This window comes from Neopsephotus bourkii, unplaced genomic scaffold, assembly GCF_033783945.1.
Source record: "Neopsephotus bourkii isolate Nb327-2 ecotype Australia unplaced genomic scaffold, CSIRO-AGI_Nbou_v1 NB_1624, whole genome shotgun sequence".
Classification (NCBI taxonomy): domain Eukaryota; kingdom Metazoa; phylum Chordata; class Aves; order Psittaciformes; family Psittacidae; genus Neopsephotus; species Neopsephotus bourkii.
The window spans coordinates 12,017,887-12,033,646 of record NW_026902099.1 but is presented as its reverse complement, the minus strand read 5'-3'; the positions used below and the strand labels follow the sequence as shown (position 1 = coordinate 12,033,646).

General features: G+C 37.2%; 1 protein-coding gene across 1 annotated transcript in view; it reads right to left on the bottom strand.

The window, feature by feature from the left end:
- The window catches only part of DOCK4 (dedicator of cytokinesis 4), a 249,616-nt gene that overhangs the window by 149,443 nt on the left and 84,413 nt on the right, over nucleotides 1-15,760 (bottom strand). Inside the window, exons 2-5 of the mRNA XM_061373099.1 lie at nucleotides 7,592-7,675; nucleotides 6,759-6,799; nucleotides 4,285-4,340; nucleotides 2,272-2,368 (exon numbers count right to left, since the gene is read on the bottom strand). Of these exons, the coding sequence (XP_061229083.1) occupies nucleotides 2,272-2,368; nucleotides 4,285-4,340; nucleotides 6,759-6,799; nucleotides 7,592-7,675 (278 nt within the window). The remainder of the gene's footprint in view (nucleotides 1-2,271; nucleotides 2,369-4,284; nucleotides 4,341-6,758; nucleotides 6,800-7,591; nucleotides 7,676-15,760) is intronic.

Here is a 15,760-nt window from a genome sequence, read left to right as displayed (position 1 = left end):
GCAATTGCTTTTTAAACCACATCCTCCTACTCTAAGTATATAACAGCTAGGGGCATAAACAATTTCCCATAACAGTTTCTTCCCAAACAAGTTCTTTTAACTCTTCCTTCACCAATTCTAAGTAGTTTTACCTCATGCAGCTTTTCTAAGAAACTTTAGCTTGAGGAAATTATTGCAACCTCCATTTAAGTGATGCATCACACAAAGTTGAAAAACATTACTATTCAGATTTGTTCTGCTAATTCTAGCCAAAAAATACTAAGCCCATTTTCCCTTTTCCTTCTTCCTATGAACAAATGGGATTAAAACTAAATTCAGCTTCTTCTGGTGCATAATTGCTACGAAAAGCTAAATTCACTTAAAAGCACAATTACTGTCAATAATTTTTATATTCCAAAGGCTCTCACAAACTGCTGTTTGATAAATCTGCTCTTTTTATTTCACATTCATTCACTTCAGAAGCTCACTAAAATGAGCATTAATTTACTGTGTCTTGGCTTTCTTTCCGGAAAAAAAAAGAAAGAGAAAGCCAGCGTATTCTGATCATACAATAACAATAGTAGTGAAGAAAAAATGCCAGAAAAAGAAACAACTTCAGTAAAAACAATAGGAATATATGAACTTTGTAAGAAAAAGAAAAAGGGGAAAGAAGGTCATACAAAAAAAAGACTTTAGAGGAATGTTACAGAGAAACAGGCTGAAGTATGGTTTCAGAGTTCTCCATCAGAAACTAGTGTACAAAGATTAAATTTCTACAGTTAAAAAAAACCAAATCAAATAAACACTAATTCGGGTGCATCTTTGTTTTCAGTATCTGATTATAAGCTCTACCGCAGTAAATTATAATGTGAATACAAGAAACATGTTAATGTTTAACAGCACTATTAAGTTCAAAATAAAATTTTCAGGTATCCTTTCTTTTCCAAAGCATTAGAATTTGTCTGAGCTTCTTGTATCTCAAAGCACTGAGTGGATCTTTAAGAAACTGTGTTTGCATTCAGACTTAGGTCACCATGCTAAAGGACCATATTTTTACTCCTTTGTTCCAGGACAAGCCAACGTATTAATATAGTTGCTAATATACATGAAGATATGCTTCAGACATTTGAGAAAAATACTTCCCATCATAATCTAGAGAGATTTCAAAAAAGCTCTGAAGAAACAGTTTCTCGTTTCTCAAGGAACAGTTCATACTGCTTAATTAAAATTCCACTGTTAAGTTTAAAATGATACTATTACTTGGAATCTACCAGTAAGAAATACTTATTTTGTAGGTTCTTCTGTAAAAGCTTCCACTATGTGATCAGCAACTGCTCCAATTGCAGGTTTCAGAAAGGTCACCTGGTGCTGAACAGCCTCTCTGAACACAAGCCATACAATAATTCCCAAAAGGTAGCAGGCTGGCTACTTCTGTACCATCCCAGCTTGTAGAAGGTATATTGGCACCTCTCAATGCTGTTTCTTACATAGCAGAAGCAGCCCCGGTATCAGCAGAAGGTGGCTAACCTTCTCACAATTTAAGTCATAATTATCAACTCGGCAATGAATTAAGATGAGAGGTTGGAGAATATGCAGAAGCATATGAACAGGTTTTGATTACATTTTATGTGTGCACACGCTGCCAAGTGCAAACCATGGCTTGGTTGTAATGTAGCAGATTAGAAGGTCAAATGTTAAAAACAGTAGACAATCATGATGCAAATCACAATTTAAAACTAAAATATTTTAGTTAGACCTTTAAAGACACAACTCTACAGTCAAGTAAAAAAAAAAACCAAACAAAACAAACCAGCTCAGTTAACAGAGGAAGTAGAAGTCAGCACAGAAAAAGGAAATTATAGCAATTGTTCTTTTAGATTATGACGTAGAAAAGGAATTAAATTTAAAAGATGCAGAACAGTCAGCAAAGACTGAATTTCAGTCAGAATAAAGAGAAAGATTTAACATGTTTCTTTCCATGTTTTGTAAGTACACAAAAAAAAATCTTAATTACTACTTATGGTGGTAGCCAATTAAGAGAAGGAAATAGTAGGATTTCTTACAGTGAAGAAATAAGTCACTGGTCTGAAACCTCTCCTAAGGATGGCAGACTGCAGCGTGTTCACAGGAGACACAGCAGTGAAAAGCAGCCAAGGGAGCTTGTATCCAAGGCACATTTGCTAATCAAGAATCACCCCTCAGTCTCCTTCAACAATGAGGACTCAACTAACTAAACTAGAGCATCTAAACAAGTTGGTATTAAATCAAAGTAATATTATTCAGGGTACTTGCCACATAGAGTTGTTTCCACATCGTTCCCCAGTCTCTAAGAGTTGATGTCATTTCTGTAATAACAGAATCTTCTGTTGGAATAACCATTTCAAATTGTCTGTAACATTCAGAAGAACACATGACATTACGCAAGTATTACAAATCCCGTTACAGTTACTAATATAAAGACTTCTGCCCTGCCAAATGTGATGTCTAACAGCCTACATGGGTGATCCATCAGCCTGTGACACTTCATTAGTGTATTTCATTTAATCCCCATGGAAAACTCTTGGATGAAAATAATTTAATCCCCACAGAAAGTCTTAGTCCTAGAAAAGTCAAGGTGGGTTTTTTGCTGCATGATAAGCATGTCAAATACTTTCACAGCAGAGTAATCCCACAGTTTCTGAAGGGATTTTGCCACTTTAGACTCCAAACCAGTTGCCACTCTTTTACATCTCTGTTTATAGAAATAAGACAGAAAATGCTGTTTTTTCAACCGAAAGAGGGCATAAAAACTCAAAAGAAAGCTAGTACAGTGCGAGTCCTTGCTTATTAGATTCTGACCAAGAAAAAAAATGTGTTGCTTTGGTCAAGACCAAACTCTCCACCACACCATCATCTTGCATACTGTCACCACTGCCGCTTTGTTCTCACACACAGTACATTTGAAAGGTTTGAATTCAGGCCTGGATCACTTTTCTCACTGTATCATTTCTCTCTAACCAAGTTAGCACAACAAGGTGAGAGCCCCTGTCGACAATGCACATGGCCTGAAGGGGAAATATACACAAGGAAGAAAAGAGAGGCAGCAAAGGTTGAACTCCCTGCAAGTACCATTGTGGTGTCTGCTACCAAATATTTATCCATCTTTATGTTTTGTTCTATTGTGAAGTTTTACAACTATTTTATTTCAGTGAACCTTCAGTAGTATCTACAACCACTTTTAAAGGAGAAACTACCCTAGGGCGTGACAAACCACATGTGGTTTGAACTCCATAGCAAAAAACAGTGAGTTTAACAGTAAGAGGATAAGCCCTTTTTTTTTTAATATGATTCCAGTTATCATGATTATTTTTGCCCATTATGAATAATGGACCTTCTTCTCACTCATTCATGCTCCCAAAGTAAAGCTCACCTACACCTGATGTTTAGGCATCCAACTATTATGAGAAATGTCTTTACCTAAATAGGTTTCAAACTGTTATGTATCAGTTCTCAATTAATAAATCTAAATAAATAATACAATGTGATTACTCTCAAATTAAGTAAAACTTCAGAAAAAACTGTGTTGAACTAAGATCACTGAGAAATTAAAAGAAAAAAAAAAGCAATACTCTCACAAGTGTTACATCTTAAAAAAAAAATATATATAATCTAAGCCAAAACCCAGTGTTTCTTTTAGTCAGAACATTTGAGTTCTAAAAAAATTTAAACTAATTTTAGCAAATTGTTCTGGTTTCTTATTAACTCCTCCAAAAATGAATATAGATCAGTTGTTGTCAAAAATAACTATTGTCTCTCCATCACCTGAAGGAAAGAAACAAAGGAAAAAACATCTCCAATTACAGTGCTAGTGAAATCTTCTGCCCTTGAACTGTTACGCTATCTTATTGTATCTGTGTGCCATGGAACAGCTGCTGTCCTCTAAGAAAACAACCCGTCTTAAACAGCAGGTTAATAGCCAGCTTCTGTACAGAATAACTTTTTCTAATTGAGGCAATACTGCTGTCATGGTTTAACCTTTTTCAAGCAAAACTTACCAACAGGAAGTGAAAACATGTAATTGTTTTCTCTGTCCTTTAGACAATACAGGCTGATAGTCCCAACTGTGCTCCAGGTCTTTTCAAAATACCTTGCTCCAACCTTATAACCATGGAGGAGTACCAGGTTAGCTAAGGACAAACATTTTAAGCCCTGTGGCAGTAAACTGAAGTTAAGATATTAAATAACAAAATCATTACCTTATAAGCAAAAGACTTGGTTCAAGCAACTGACCATGTTTAAATATTTGAATCAGAACACTTCACTTACCCTTTGTTCTTAACGCAGGCATTTTTCAAGTGAATATAATTGGATGGAAATATGCCCTGAAAAATAAAACAGTTTATGTAAAAAAAAAAACCAACAAACAAGCAAACAAACAAACAAACAAAAAAACGCACACAAAAAACCCACAACAAAACAAAACACACACAAAAAACCCTTTCCCCTTACAGGAGTTTGGAGTACCATTTAGTAGCATTGAATATGCAAATGTATGCTGAATTAAAAGTCCTCCAAATAATTACCAAAAAACTTGCAAGAGAGTGAGATATATAGTCAGCATAGATCTAATGGAAACTAAAATGCCATATTCAGTAGAGGTTAAATCCTTCAACACTTCAGAAAATTAGAAGATAAACAGGTGTAGAACATGTAGAAGACTGCTTAAGAGCTCACTTATGCTGGATACTCTTATTAATTATTCCCACCCTGATAAGAAAAGGAACAACTGTGTGTGTGGGGAGGGTAATGTCTTAACAAAAGCGTCCTAAAAATAATATCTTCAGATAATTATTTCAAAAATTAAGCAAAAAAATTACAGTTAACAAAGTTCAATAAAAATAAAGTTTTATTTGGTGGCTATTACGCTCCCTAGTGCACGGGAAAGCTATGGTAGATCCCTACCAAAGAACCTTTTCTAGTTACTTAAGCTCCCTCCACTCTTCTTTTGAACAAGCAGCACTCCTGCCACAGTTCTGCAGCTCTTACAGCACACTAACCTGCATAAATCAGAACAATATACAAAATGAAGCAACTCAGCTTCAAGCTTCTGGCTGAGAACGTAATATGCTACAGCTTGTTACATAATGCAGCAAGGGAATACACATATAGGTTCTCTTTACAATAAGCACAGCTGCATACAGCTTTCCTTTGTAATGATGGCGACCCATTTTCTTTTAACACAGATGTTAGAGCTTTGACGAAAACACATCTACTATGTAGAGACAATTGCTCCCACTTGTCTGTAATGTAAAGTAGTTCTGGAGAGCATCTCCCAAGGACAGTAAGATGTACAGCCTTGCACTTGTAACAGTGTGCCAGAAAACAGGATGGCTGCATATGCACTCTTACTGCGGACCAGCTGCCACGGAATATTTCTTTGAGTGTCAAAGCTGGCAGAATAACAAGGGAAGAATCTTGACAGAGCAATACCAATAACAAGTGGAGTTACAAGGTGCTCTTACTATTTTACTTTCAGAAAGACTGCCTTCAAAAATCCGATTCAGAAAACTGTTTGCATTCACACTAGGAAAGCAGAAAATACATATCTCATTTCTTCACACATCAAGTCATGTTTAGAAAACCTGTTCATAACTTCTATCAACACATTTGACAGACCACAAAGCAAGACTGACAGCAAGCATGTGTTAAGAATTGCAACAAAAGACACAGAAGAAGCAATAACAAAATCCCAACTGCTCATGTCTTATAAATCAAATTGCAATATATATCAATGAAGTCAAAGTAGTAAACATCAGATTATACTCTGTGGCTAAATTTATTTATTTACGTTGACCTTCTATATAAAGCAAAGGGAATTTATGTGATCAGACACTGCACGCCTAGACACAAATGGTCAATGACTTACGATAACAGCACCTAGAAACTTTTGAAATTAACATATCTGTGCCCTATTCAGCTGCTGAAGAGGCTTGGAAATGAAGAAAGGGGGAAAAAATAGCTAAGCTTACAATGGAGGTTAAAGAAGCAACAGAACGGTTTAATAAGACTAAAAACTCTAGTGTTGATGAAAAAAAAGAGGAAATCTTGAAATGATTTCTCATGTAAAAACCACAGTCTTTACAGTCACAGAAGCAAGTTGACAGGATAGATTAAGGAAACGGAGAGACAAATAAGACACATAAAGCTTAAACATTAAATATGAACAAATGCTGAAATATGAATTTCCTAGTAGTTCATGTCTAAATGCAGAAAAAAAAATATCAGTGAAGTCTGGTTTAGAGTACCATCAGCTATACTACTGTGGAAATTAAAGACTACACATCAAAGAAAAATAAAATGAACCATGTATTTTATATGACAATACACAGCTTTTATTCAATTGATAGTCTGCATATGGCTCCTATGAACTAGCTGCCTTCACTGACTGCTCTAAATTATTTCATAGCATCAAGAAAAATAGGCACAGTCTTGTCAAGTTTTCCAGCAGCGTTTACAATTTGTATTCTCAGTAGTCTTTTCCCTTCAACTTATCTTCCTCTGAGTTCACAATCTAAAAATCTGAAATAAAAGGAAATTCAGCAGAGCCTCATTCTAACACATAGGAGCATTTCAGAAGTGTAATCCATGTCAAAATCTAATTAAAGCACTATCAATAACACTTAACACTAAGCTCTAGTTTTCTTCTAGGTAAATATAATAAACTGACATGGAGACTACAAACTTCTAAAAAGTAAATAAATGCTGTTGCCAAATAACACAAAACTGTAATTGACCCTTACCTTAACATTGGGGTTTTTTAAGGCAAATCCTCTGTACCATCCTGTGAAGAAAGAACATTTTGTTTTGTAAACTATGTAAATCTTTTCCATATGTAAACCAGATTTCATCTTTCCCTTTTGGACAGAAATAATAACTACATGGTGCTAACAGACTGAACTAATTTAAAAGGTTTTTCATAAAATGAAAGATATTTTGCTTAAAACAGCTCCCATTTCAGGTATTACTCTTTAACTGTGTGTCCCTTAGGTAATGTATTAAGGAGGCAGATTACGAAAAATAAGTAACTTTATTTCTCTTAATATCTTTAATTTCTCTTAACTGGATAATGAACATTTGCTAAAATCATATTAGCATTCTACTCACATTAGTCCCTGCCCATGGCAGGCATGTTGGAACCAGATGATCTTAAAGGTCCCTTCCAACCCAAACCATTCTATGATTCTATACCTCACCATAGAGGCTGAAGAGAATGTTTACACTGCTTTACGATTCAAGCTTATGACTTTGAATCCATTTAAAAGAGCTTTGATGGCAGCCAGACTTTCCTTGGAAATACCAAGAAAGCAGAAGAATCACAATATGAACTCCTTGCTATTTTAACTGTTACCCTCTACAAATGTTTATTAAACTGAGTGATTAAATAAAAAGAATAAACTGCAAATTAATTATAGGGATTAGAGCTCACTAGAATTGTCAAAAAATTTAAGAGGCCAAAATGTGTTATATTATTCACTTCAAAAATGTGCTACTTGAAGAAAATAAATGAATGGTAATGGAGTTCAACACTATATGAAACTTTGTTATCATTGAAATTCCAACCTGGTGAACTCACCATCGCATTTCTCTAATATTTGAACAGTGTCTCCAATCTCCAGTGATAGGCCATGTGGGACTGTCCCTCGAAAACCAGCTATTACTGAAAAAGATAATACGTTTCAATTAGTTACACCGTTAAAATAGAAATATTCCTCTTGCTAACAAAAACAGTATACTAACAGGGGAAGTTAAGTGCTTCCCTTTAAGAACAAACAGGCGTCCTAAAATTTCATAAGCTGTAGAAAGAACCAGAGGTTAAGCCACTTCTATGAGCAGAAAATTTAAAATACAGGACTTGGAAAAAACCTTAGAACACTTAGAGACCTACTATATATGAATGGAAAATTTGTACTGTGGAACTCTATTAGACCGGCCATAACTACCCTGAAGGACAGAAACTGTTTTATTCCAAATGCTCACACTAACACATATGAGACCTCAGAATTTTGCAAGCTGAAAGTGACAGCATTTTTATTTCCATCTATACCACACACATGCCACAAAAGGAAAACCTTATTTCACAGTTGCTTAATGGATGCTATAGACCCAACACTCCCTGTAATTCCAAGTGAGAGGAAACTGCTAGGGAGTGGAGACCACTAAAGCATGCTGTTCACTAAAATGTTACGCACGCATGCTGTCTCCCCTGCAACCTCCCCGAAGCCAGTGAAGGGGAGGTCATGAGCTCAGGCTGGGACAAGAGTAACAGAAATGGGCTTCCCTTGCTGGAGATAAAACATGCCTCAGAAGCAGAATGTCTGCCAGGGCACTGATGTTCCCAAATACTTAAAACAGTAAAAATTTAACTCATATTGTTGGTGCTAAAAAGTTCACTCAGAATCAAACATAATACACAAAAGACTCAAAATACTCATTCCTGTAAACACTAAAAATCCAGTAATATGCTAAATAGCAGATCAGCTATTCAACCCTATGCTTACTGTATCTGAAATTCTGAATTAAAATACTGCCTAACTCAGGCCATGAGACAGCAATACTGATTTTGATTCTCTGCATTGTAATATTCTTTTGGAGCTTAATTTAGAAGTTGAAGACAAAAATGGCCTTCATAAAGTGTTTTAGAAACTGAGTTCAAATATCAGCATGGCTGTTAATTAGTGGCCTAAGGCTATCAAATATAGAATCACAGAATGGTTTGGATTGGAAAGGAACTTAAGACCATCAAGTTCCAGCCCCCTGTCATGGGCAGTGATGTCTAACAATAGACCATGTCACCCAAGGCTTTGTACAACCTGGACTTGAACACCACCAGGGATGGAGCATTTATCACATCTTTGGGCAGCCTGTTCCAGTGCCTCCAACACCCTCAGCGTAAAGAACCTCTTCCTCATATCTAACCTGAACTTCCCCTGTTTAAGTTTGAACCCATTACCCCTTGACCTATGGCTACAGTCTCTGATAAAGTGTCCCTCTCTGGCATCCTTGTAGGATCCCTTCAGATACTGGAAGGCTGCTATGAGGTCTCCACGCAGCCTTCTCTTCTCCAGGCTCAACAGCCCCAAGTTTCTCAGCCTATCTTCATACGGGAGGTGCTCCAGTCCCCTGATCATCCTCGTGGCCCTCCTCTGGACTCGTTCCAACAGTTCCATGTCCTTCTTACATTGAGGACACCAGAACTGCACACAATATTCTAAGTGAGGTCTCACAAGAGCAGAGTAGAGGTGCAGGATCACCTGCCTGGACCTGCTGGTCCCACTACTTTTGATGGAGCCCAGGATTCGGTTGGCTTTCTGGGCTGTGGGAACACACTGAACCACAGGACTGCTCTGAATCTCTTCTCCGCCCAACCTGCATCTGTGCCTGGGATTGCTCCAGACATGATATCTACGCATCCAGACAGGAAAACCCAAATTTCACACCAATGTAAAAAACACACCAGCTAGGAGGTGTAAGAACAAATCTTCACATGTAAAAGCCAAAAGGAAACCCCATGGGTACAGGTACGTTTACAAAGTAACTGCTCTTCCATCAGAGCACCTGCAAGATTTTGAGTCACAACAATCCATTTTGGTGGCTTTTGCCTGCTGTCAGCTCAAACATAATATAACCTGTCACCCACTGCCTGTGTTTGTCACATTATTCATCAAAGGCAGGAGGAAAGATTAGCTGTCAGCAACCACAAAAAGTGAAAATTCATTTGTGAATCTTTGCCAGAAAGTTCCAGATTCTAGGAGTAAACAAACAGGATATGGTTTATACTACAGGAGGGCATGCATAAAAATGTATGAAAAGCATTTTTGCCAAATCTTTATTCTGACAGATCTGAAGGCTTAAAAACTCACTGAATTCAATCACCACTAAATCATCACTGTGCTTTACCCATGGCCTGTATTTATGCCTTTGAATAAAGCCTGTGAGATTATGTACCTGGTTAGTCCTCAAGAGTATGCTATACGTGACCAGTATTTGTAGTACTGAGCTTCCCCCACCTCCCTGCCTCATGTGTATTGAATAAACCTGTATTCATTTTGGTGTTACTCCAAATGAACAAGGTACTTACACAGAATTAGAATACCCTGAGATAAACATTATGAAATAAGAGCTATGAAATAAGAACAGCTACTTTCATTCCCCCACTATGATCAAGTATACCATTCTTAAAGAGGGTTAGCTTCAAGACAGTATTTATACATTGAAAAAATTAATCTGAAAGTTGAAAAATGATTTTTTTTTCAGTTAATTCTTATACAAGGACCCAAAAACTGTATCTAAATCCCTCTGTGGGACTGGAATAATGAAGAGCCATTCTGACCACCTTTCTTGCTTTCAAGAATCACAACTGAACCATGAAGCCCAGCAAAATAGTACCTACAGGCATTGAAATAAAATTAAGGAATTACCAGAAGCAGCATGCAAAACCAAACCAAACCCTTGTGTGTTACTACATTTGTAAGCATACACTTCTGAGATATCTTATTTTTAAACTCCATAAGATAAAAATAACGACAGTAATTTTTTCTTTAAGAGCCAATATAACCTGTCACATTGTTTTGATCTGACTTTGCTGTGACATTCAATTTTTATTACTTAGTTACTAGATCTGTTAGAGATCTTTTTCTTTCTTTTTATAGAAGTTTCAAAGAAAAACTTTTAGGACAAAAAAAAAAACGATTGAAACCTGACACAATGGAAAAAATAGCTGGAACTCATTTTAGGGTATGTATAGAAGAAAAAAAATGATACCTTGAAATATCCTCTAGAAGGGTAGCCTGCAGAGTACCAGGAAAAGAAAGAAAGAAATGAGGGCAATACCTGCATCACTGAGACAAGCACATTTACCAGATTGACTCACAAAGCTCAGGCTGGATTCCTGCAGAGGTCTTGCAGTGAGGTCAGACTCAAAACAGGTAGCCCATAGTATTTAGCAATGCCACTCTAAAGATTGTGGACTGCAGCGTAGTAGAGTTTAGAGCAAAGCACAAAAATCCACAGATAAACTTATCACACAAATGTTTACCTGGCTAACTTTCTACTAATCAAGTCATGTTACACAAACGGGACTGAGGCAGAAGGTGGCTACTCATGCCTTCTTAGTTTATCTGTGCTGTATATACATAAGTAGACTAAAGGGAGAATAATGAAGCTGTAGAAGAAGGCAGTTACCACTCCACCAGAGAAGATTCCAGGGTTCAGCTGTTCAGCCAGGATGCTGTGTTCTTAAGCAAGCCATGATATCAATTTGATGTCCTAAACCTCTTGCCCTTGCTTCAAATGGCCACATTATTCTGTAGCACTTTGTAGATATTCCTTAATTCTTTCTCCTGGTAGTAGTGAGCATACAATTAATAACTCTGCAGTGACCATGGCTTAAGGTATTCTCAACCTAACTTGAGAGCAGTACACATTTATCATACTCATAGAACTGGACTTTTTTATATACACAGCATTTACCAAGGCATGTACATCAAATATGCACCATTTTCACTCTTACAGCAACAGTAGTTGGTTTGGTTATCCCCTTTTCTCATTTCCAATGCAACTTACTGTTGCAAGCAGAGACCTTAGAAAGGGCAGATGGACAGGAGAAAAGATGCACTGAATGTGGCTCACCTGCCAATATCTGCAGTCTTTGCAGACCAACATGCATGTCCCCAGGAAGCCAAATATCAAAAGCACCTGCATCTAGATACAATTTTTTGTCATTGTAGTACCTGAAGGTCATATAAATGTCCTGTTTGTGCTTCAAGCACAGGCACAGTGATTGATGCCCTCTTCAATCACCTCTCGGACATGGGAGAAACGTGTAACTCCACAATAAAAGTTTGTAGGAGGATATATTCTCAGGAGTGTTTTAAAAACTGAGATCAAATACAGCAGCTGGCTGGCATTATTAAATATTTTCTTGCTGCCAAAGGCTACTGAGAGGGTAAGAAAGTAAGACCACACTGCAGGACACAAAAACCTAATCCATTTAGAAGGTGAAATCAAACGGCGAGAACTACAGTGATTGCAATATTAAAGCAGTTTTATGTTTCATGCCAAGCTTAACATTTTTAGGGTAGGTGCTGTGAACCACAAGTTATGAAACAACCTGTTTCTGTGAGAACTATGGAGGGAATCTGAAACCTTTATGAAGTAACCAGTTAAGTCACCGATCTGTGATTAACTACTAAAATTCATCAAATGCTCTAATATTTTCTTAATATTCATCTTCTACATTTCAATAGAACAGAGTCAGTTCAGTCAAGAATTTGGCACAGGACCACAAAAGACATCAATTCTATGGGTTCCACAAAGGTTTTCACTACAAGCACATGTGTGAATAATTGGAAAGAGGTTTCCAATATTTACATTCGTATCAGACCATTGCAATTAGGAAAGAAGAAAGAAAATAAATAATCTGATGGAGCTCTTATTTGTAGCTTCTCAAAAGAAACTTAAACTTCTTGCTTCCATCCACAGACTACCCTGTCTGTGCTTGCTGTTGGACAGTTTTACATATGCAAGGCCTGGTGTATAAAAAGATCAATCCAAGCCCAAGGTCTCAATTAAAGCCTAAGGTTTTTTGCATGCAGGAACTCGCCCTCTGCTCATCTAAAACACTGTTGTTCTTAAAAATAAAAGAAGATTCTTTTTCTATTTGCAACTAGTGCACTCAAATCTTACATATCAGTTAGCATTATAAAGATGCATTTGAGACCCACCAAGAATGTGCTGGTTTCATGGCTGGCTTGACTCATTGTTTTCAAGATGAAAATGTCTCCCCACAAAGGGTGCAATACGGTACAGTGCTGAAGATGCCCCAATGTCACAGTTAAGCTCAACACTACAAAAGGAGACACACAGTACACTGCAGTTCCTGACTGAATAGCAGGATGTACACACACACACACACACACACACACACACACACAAAACAAACCCTCCCCCATATAAGTGAATCAATAGCAGTAAAAGCAACATCTACAGCAACTACCACTACCTCAAAAACAAGTATTTGTACCACAGTAGCAGACCCAGGTTTCACCTAATAAAAACCAGTCCTTCAACTGAAGAAAGAGGTGAAGGAAGGATATCGGGTAGAAAAATTAAAATTATTTTACTTTAATAACTACTTGGACATATTGTGCATTCTAAATGCTGGAGTTGAAAATAGAGTCCAGTTCAGTGCTCCAAGTCATAATGCCCCAACTATCGGGTGTAGCCTATAAACTACACAGAAACGTGGCAAAACCACACTGGAAAATAACAGATTTGAAGGATCGGAACACGGGACTGGTTCTGACAGAAGCAAGACACTCTGATAGAAAAGGAATTGATTAGCTGATAACAGGGTGGGTGGCCCACTTCAGTGTTTTGCTTTGGGTTATATTCTTAAAACTTTTTTGCCTGAAATAACCAGAGATCTGCACATAAGAACTAATGAGGCAGATACCGTTGCTCCTTTCCTACTAACATATGACCAGAAGCTATTATTGATTCCAGATATTATCTACTATGATTGAAATCAGGTTATCTTGGTGGCAAAAGCAATTTTCTAAGTTTTCATTTTGGCTTTAAACTGTTGTTCTTTCACCAGACTGAGATTCTTAGGCACAACCATTTCAAGGGTGTCATGGTTTAACCCCAACTATCAACTAAGTACCACTCGCTCACTCCCACCTTCCCAGTGGGATGGGGAGCAGAATTAATAAAAAGGTATTCCAGCCAAAACCAGGACAAAGGGGGTCTTACTTATTCAACAGTTGAAAAATAATTACAAAATCTGTAATAAATTGAATCAGGGAACTTCTAGCATTATATAGTTATTATACCAGTTAAAACAATCATTTACTGTTGCATTTTTCCTTTATGGATGGAAAATTGAGCTTGTTCTTACGCATTTTTTTAGCTGATGAGTGTATGCATCACCTTTGAGGAAGTAGTCAGTAGTCTGTTGCAGAAATGTAAAAAGCTATCTTTTGTACTTATGGATTGTAAATAAAACAGACAACTGGCACAGTAAGCAGCGGCAGAAAATGCAGCGTCAGAGACAGGACATCAGCAAGACAGGCGCTAAAATGCAAAACAAAAAAATCAGTCCAAGGACTCTTCTCAGGATACTGTCTGTAAACTCATGTCTGAAGCTACTGACCACTGGCAAGCAATGCAAGCATCCAAATGATACAGCTCTCAGTATTTTGTGGCATAGGGATCTCCTGAGCCAGACATGCTATTTCTGTGTTCAACAACCATTGATGGATTTTAATTGTCTGAATTTGTCTAACTAGACTTTACATGCATCATAATGGCAGTGTCCACAAAATCATATAGAGTCTAAATATGCTGCATGGCAGAAAAGTCTTCCTTTTGTTTTATAGTGCCACTTACAATTTATTTTCATGTCCCTTTGTTCTTGTAGGGAAGTTTGAATAAGTAGACTTTTATCACCCTCTCTGCACCTTAGCTATATCTTTTCCAGGAAGAAGCTTTTTCTTCTCAAATCATGCTGAAGAACCTTTTTAGATTTTTAAATAAGCAGAATGTTTAGAAACACAAAATCACAGAGGCATACAGCTTTGTTAATGCAGAATGGCCAAAGCTTACTGTAAAAGGCCATGACATGCACTGAGCTTTGCCTGCATATGAATTGATCTGGATGGAGTGGCACAGTAGCACAGCTATTAGAAGCTCATGCTTCTAATACATGAGTTAATTTGGGCTCAGTAATGCATTGTGCTGCCAACAGATACCCTAGGAGGCTTGCTGCAAACCAGAAACAAGCTAACAGTGATAGAAAAGCAGAGAGGATGGAGGGGAATCAATCTAATCTCCTTTCAATAAGCACCATATATATATACATATATATGAATGCTAGTTTCAATAACAGAAGTGATCCTTAAATCTCTTACAGATTACTGAGGATAAACACTCAAATTATATTGGAATGAAAGAATGTGAGTTCTCTTGTCTGTATATATACACCACAATTAAAAGGATAAAACACATAGTTGGATTTTATGATCTTAAAGGACTTTTCCAACCTACTTGGTTCTATGACTCTGCAATTCTGTGATAGCTCAGTCATGACCTGGATGACAGTCCAGGACTCTTGAGCCACCTGTGGCTTTTGAACACCTTAAGTGCTGCTCATGTGCAGCAGCCAATTGTTCTTAAGACATGAGTGGTTGCATGGAATTTTCCTAATAAGAACATCCATTGAACAGCTATGCATGAAAATACTTCAAGGTTTCTATCAATGTCCAAGCTTTGAAAATACTATATAAGGTAGAATACTTATATGCAACTGTTCTTCGCTTGTCTGAGAAAAACAAAACAAAACCATCTGGAATTCCTAGTGCTAATGGCAGCAGCTATCTATACAGATAAGGCAAACTCCAAGCCTGAAATACACAAAGGACAGAGAGCTGCAGCAGACGGTATTCCCTCCTGTGCTGGTCTCAACATTTGAATTACAATGCTGCCAAAACCCCTAGGATGACTCCAACACACATAATCAGTTTAGTGTGATATTTGAACAAGTGTCAGGCTCTCCTCATTCTGCATCTCAGGAACCTTACCACCTCTTATGATAACAACTTGACTGGTTCTCCCAATACTTGCATTTTTGCTAACTCTTTCCTTATAGCTATATCCTAGCTATCAGGCACTAAATCTTAGAAAAACAGCACTAAAAGTAACAAGTGAAGGCACCTATTTGCTGTTGAGAATGGCTGCCAATCTG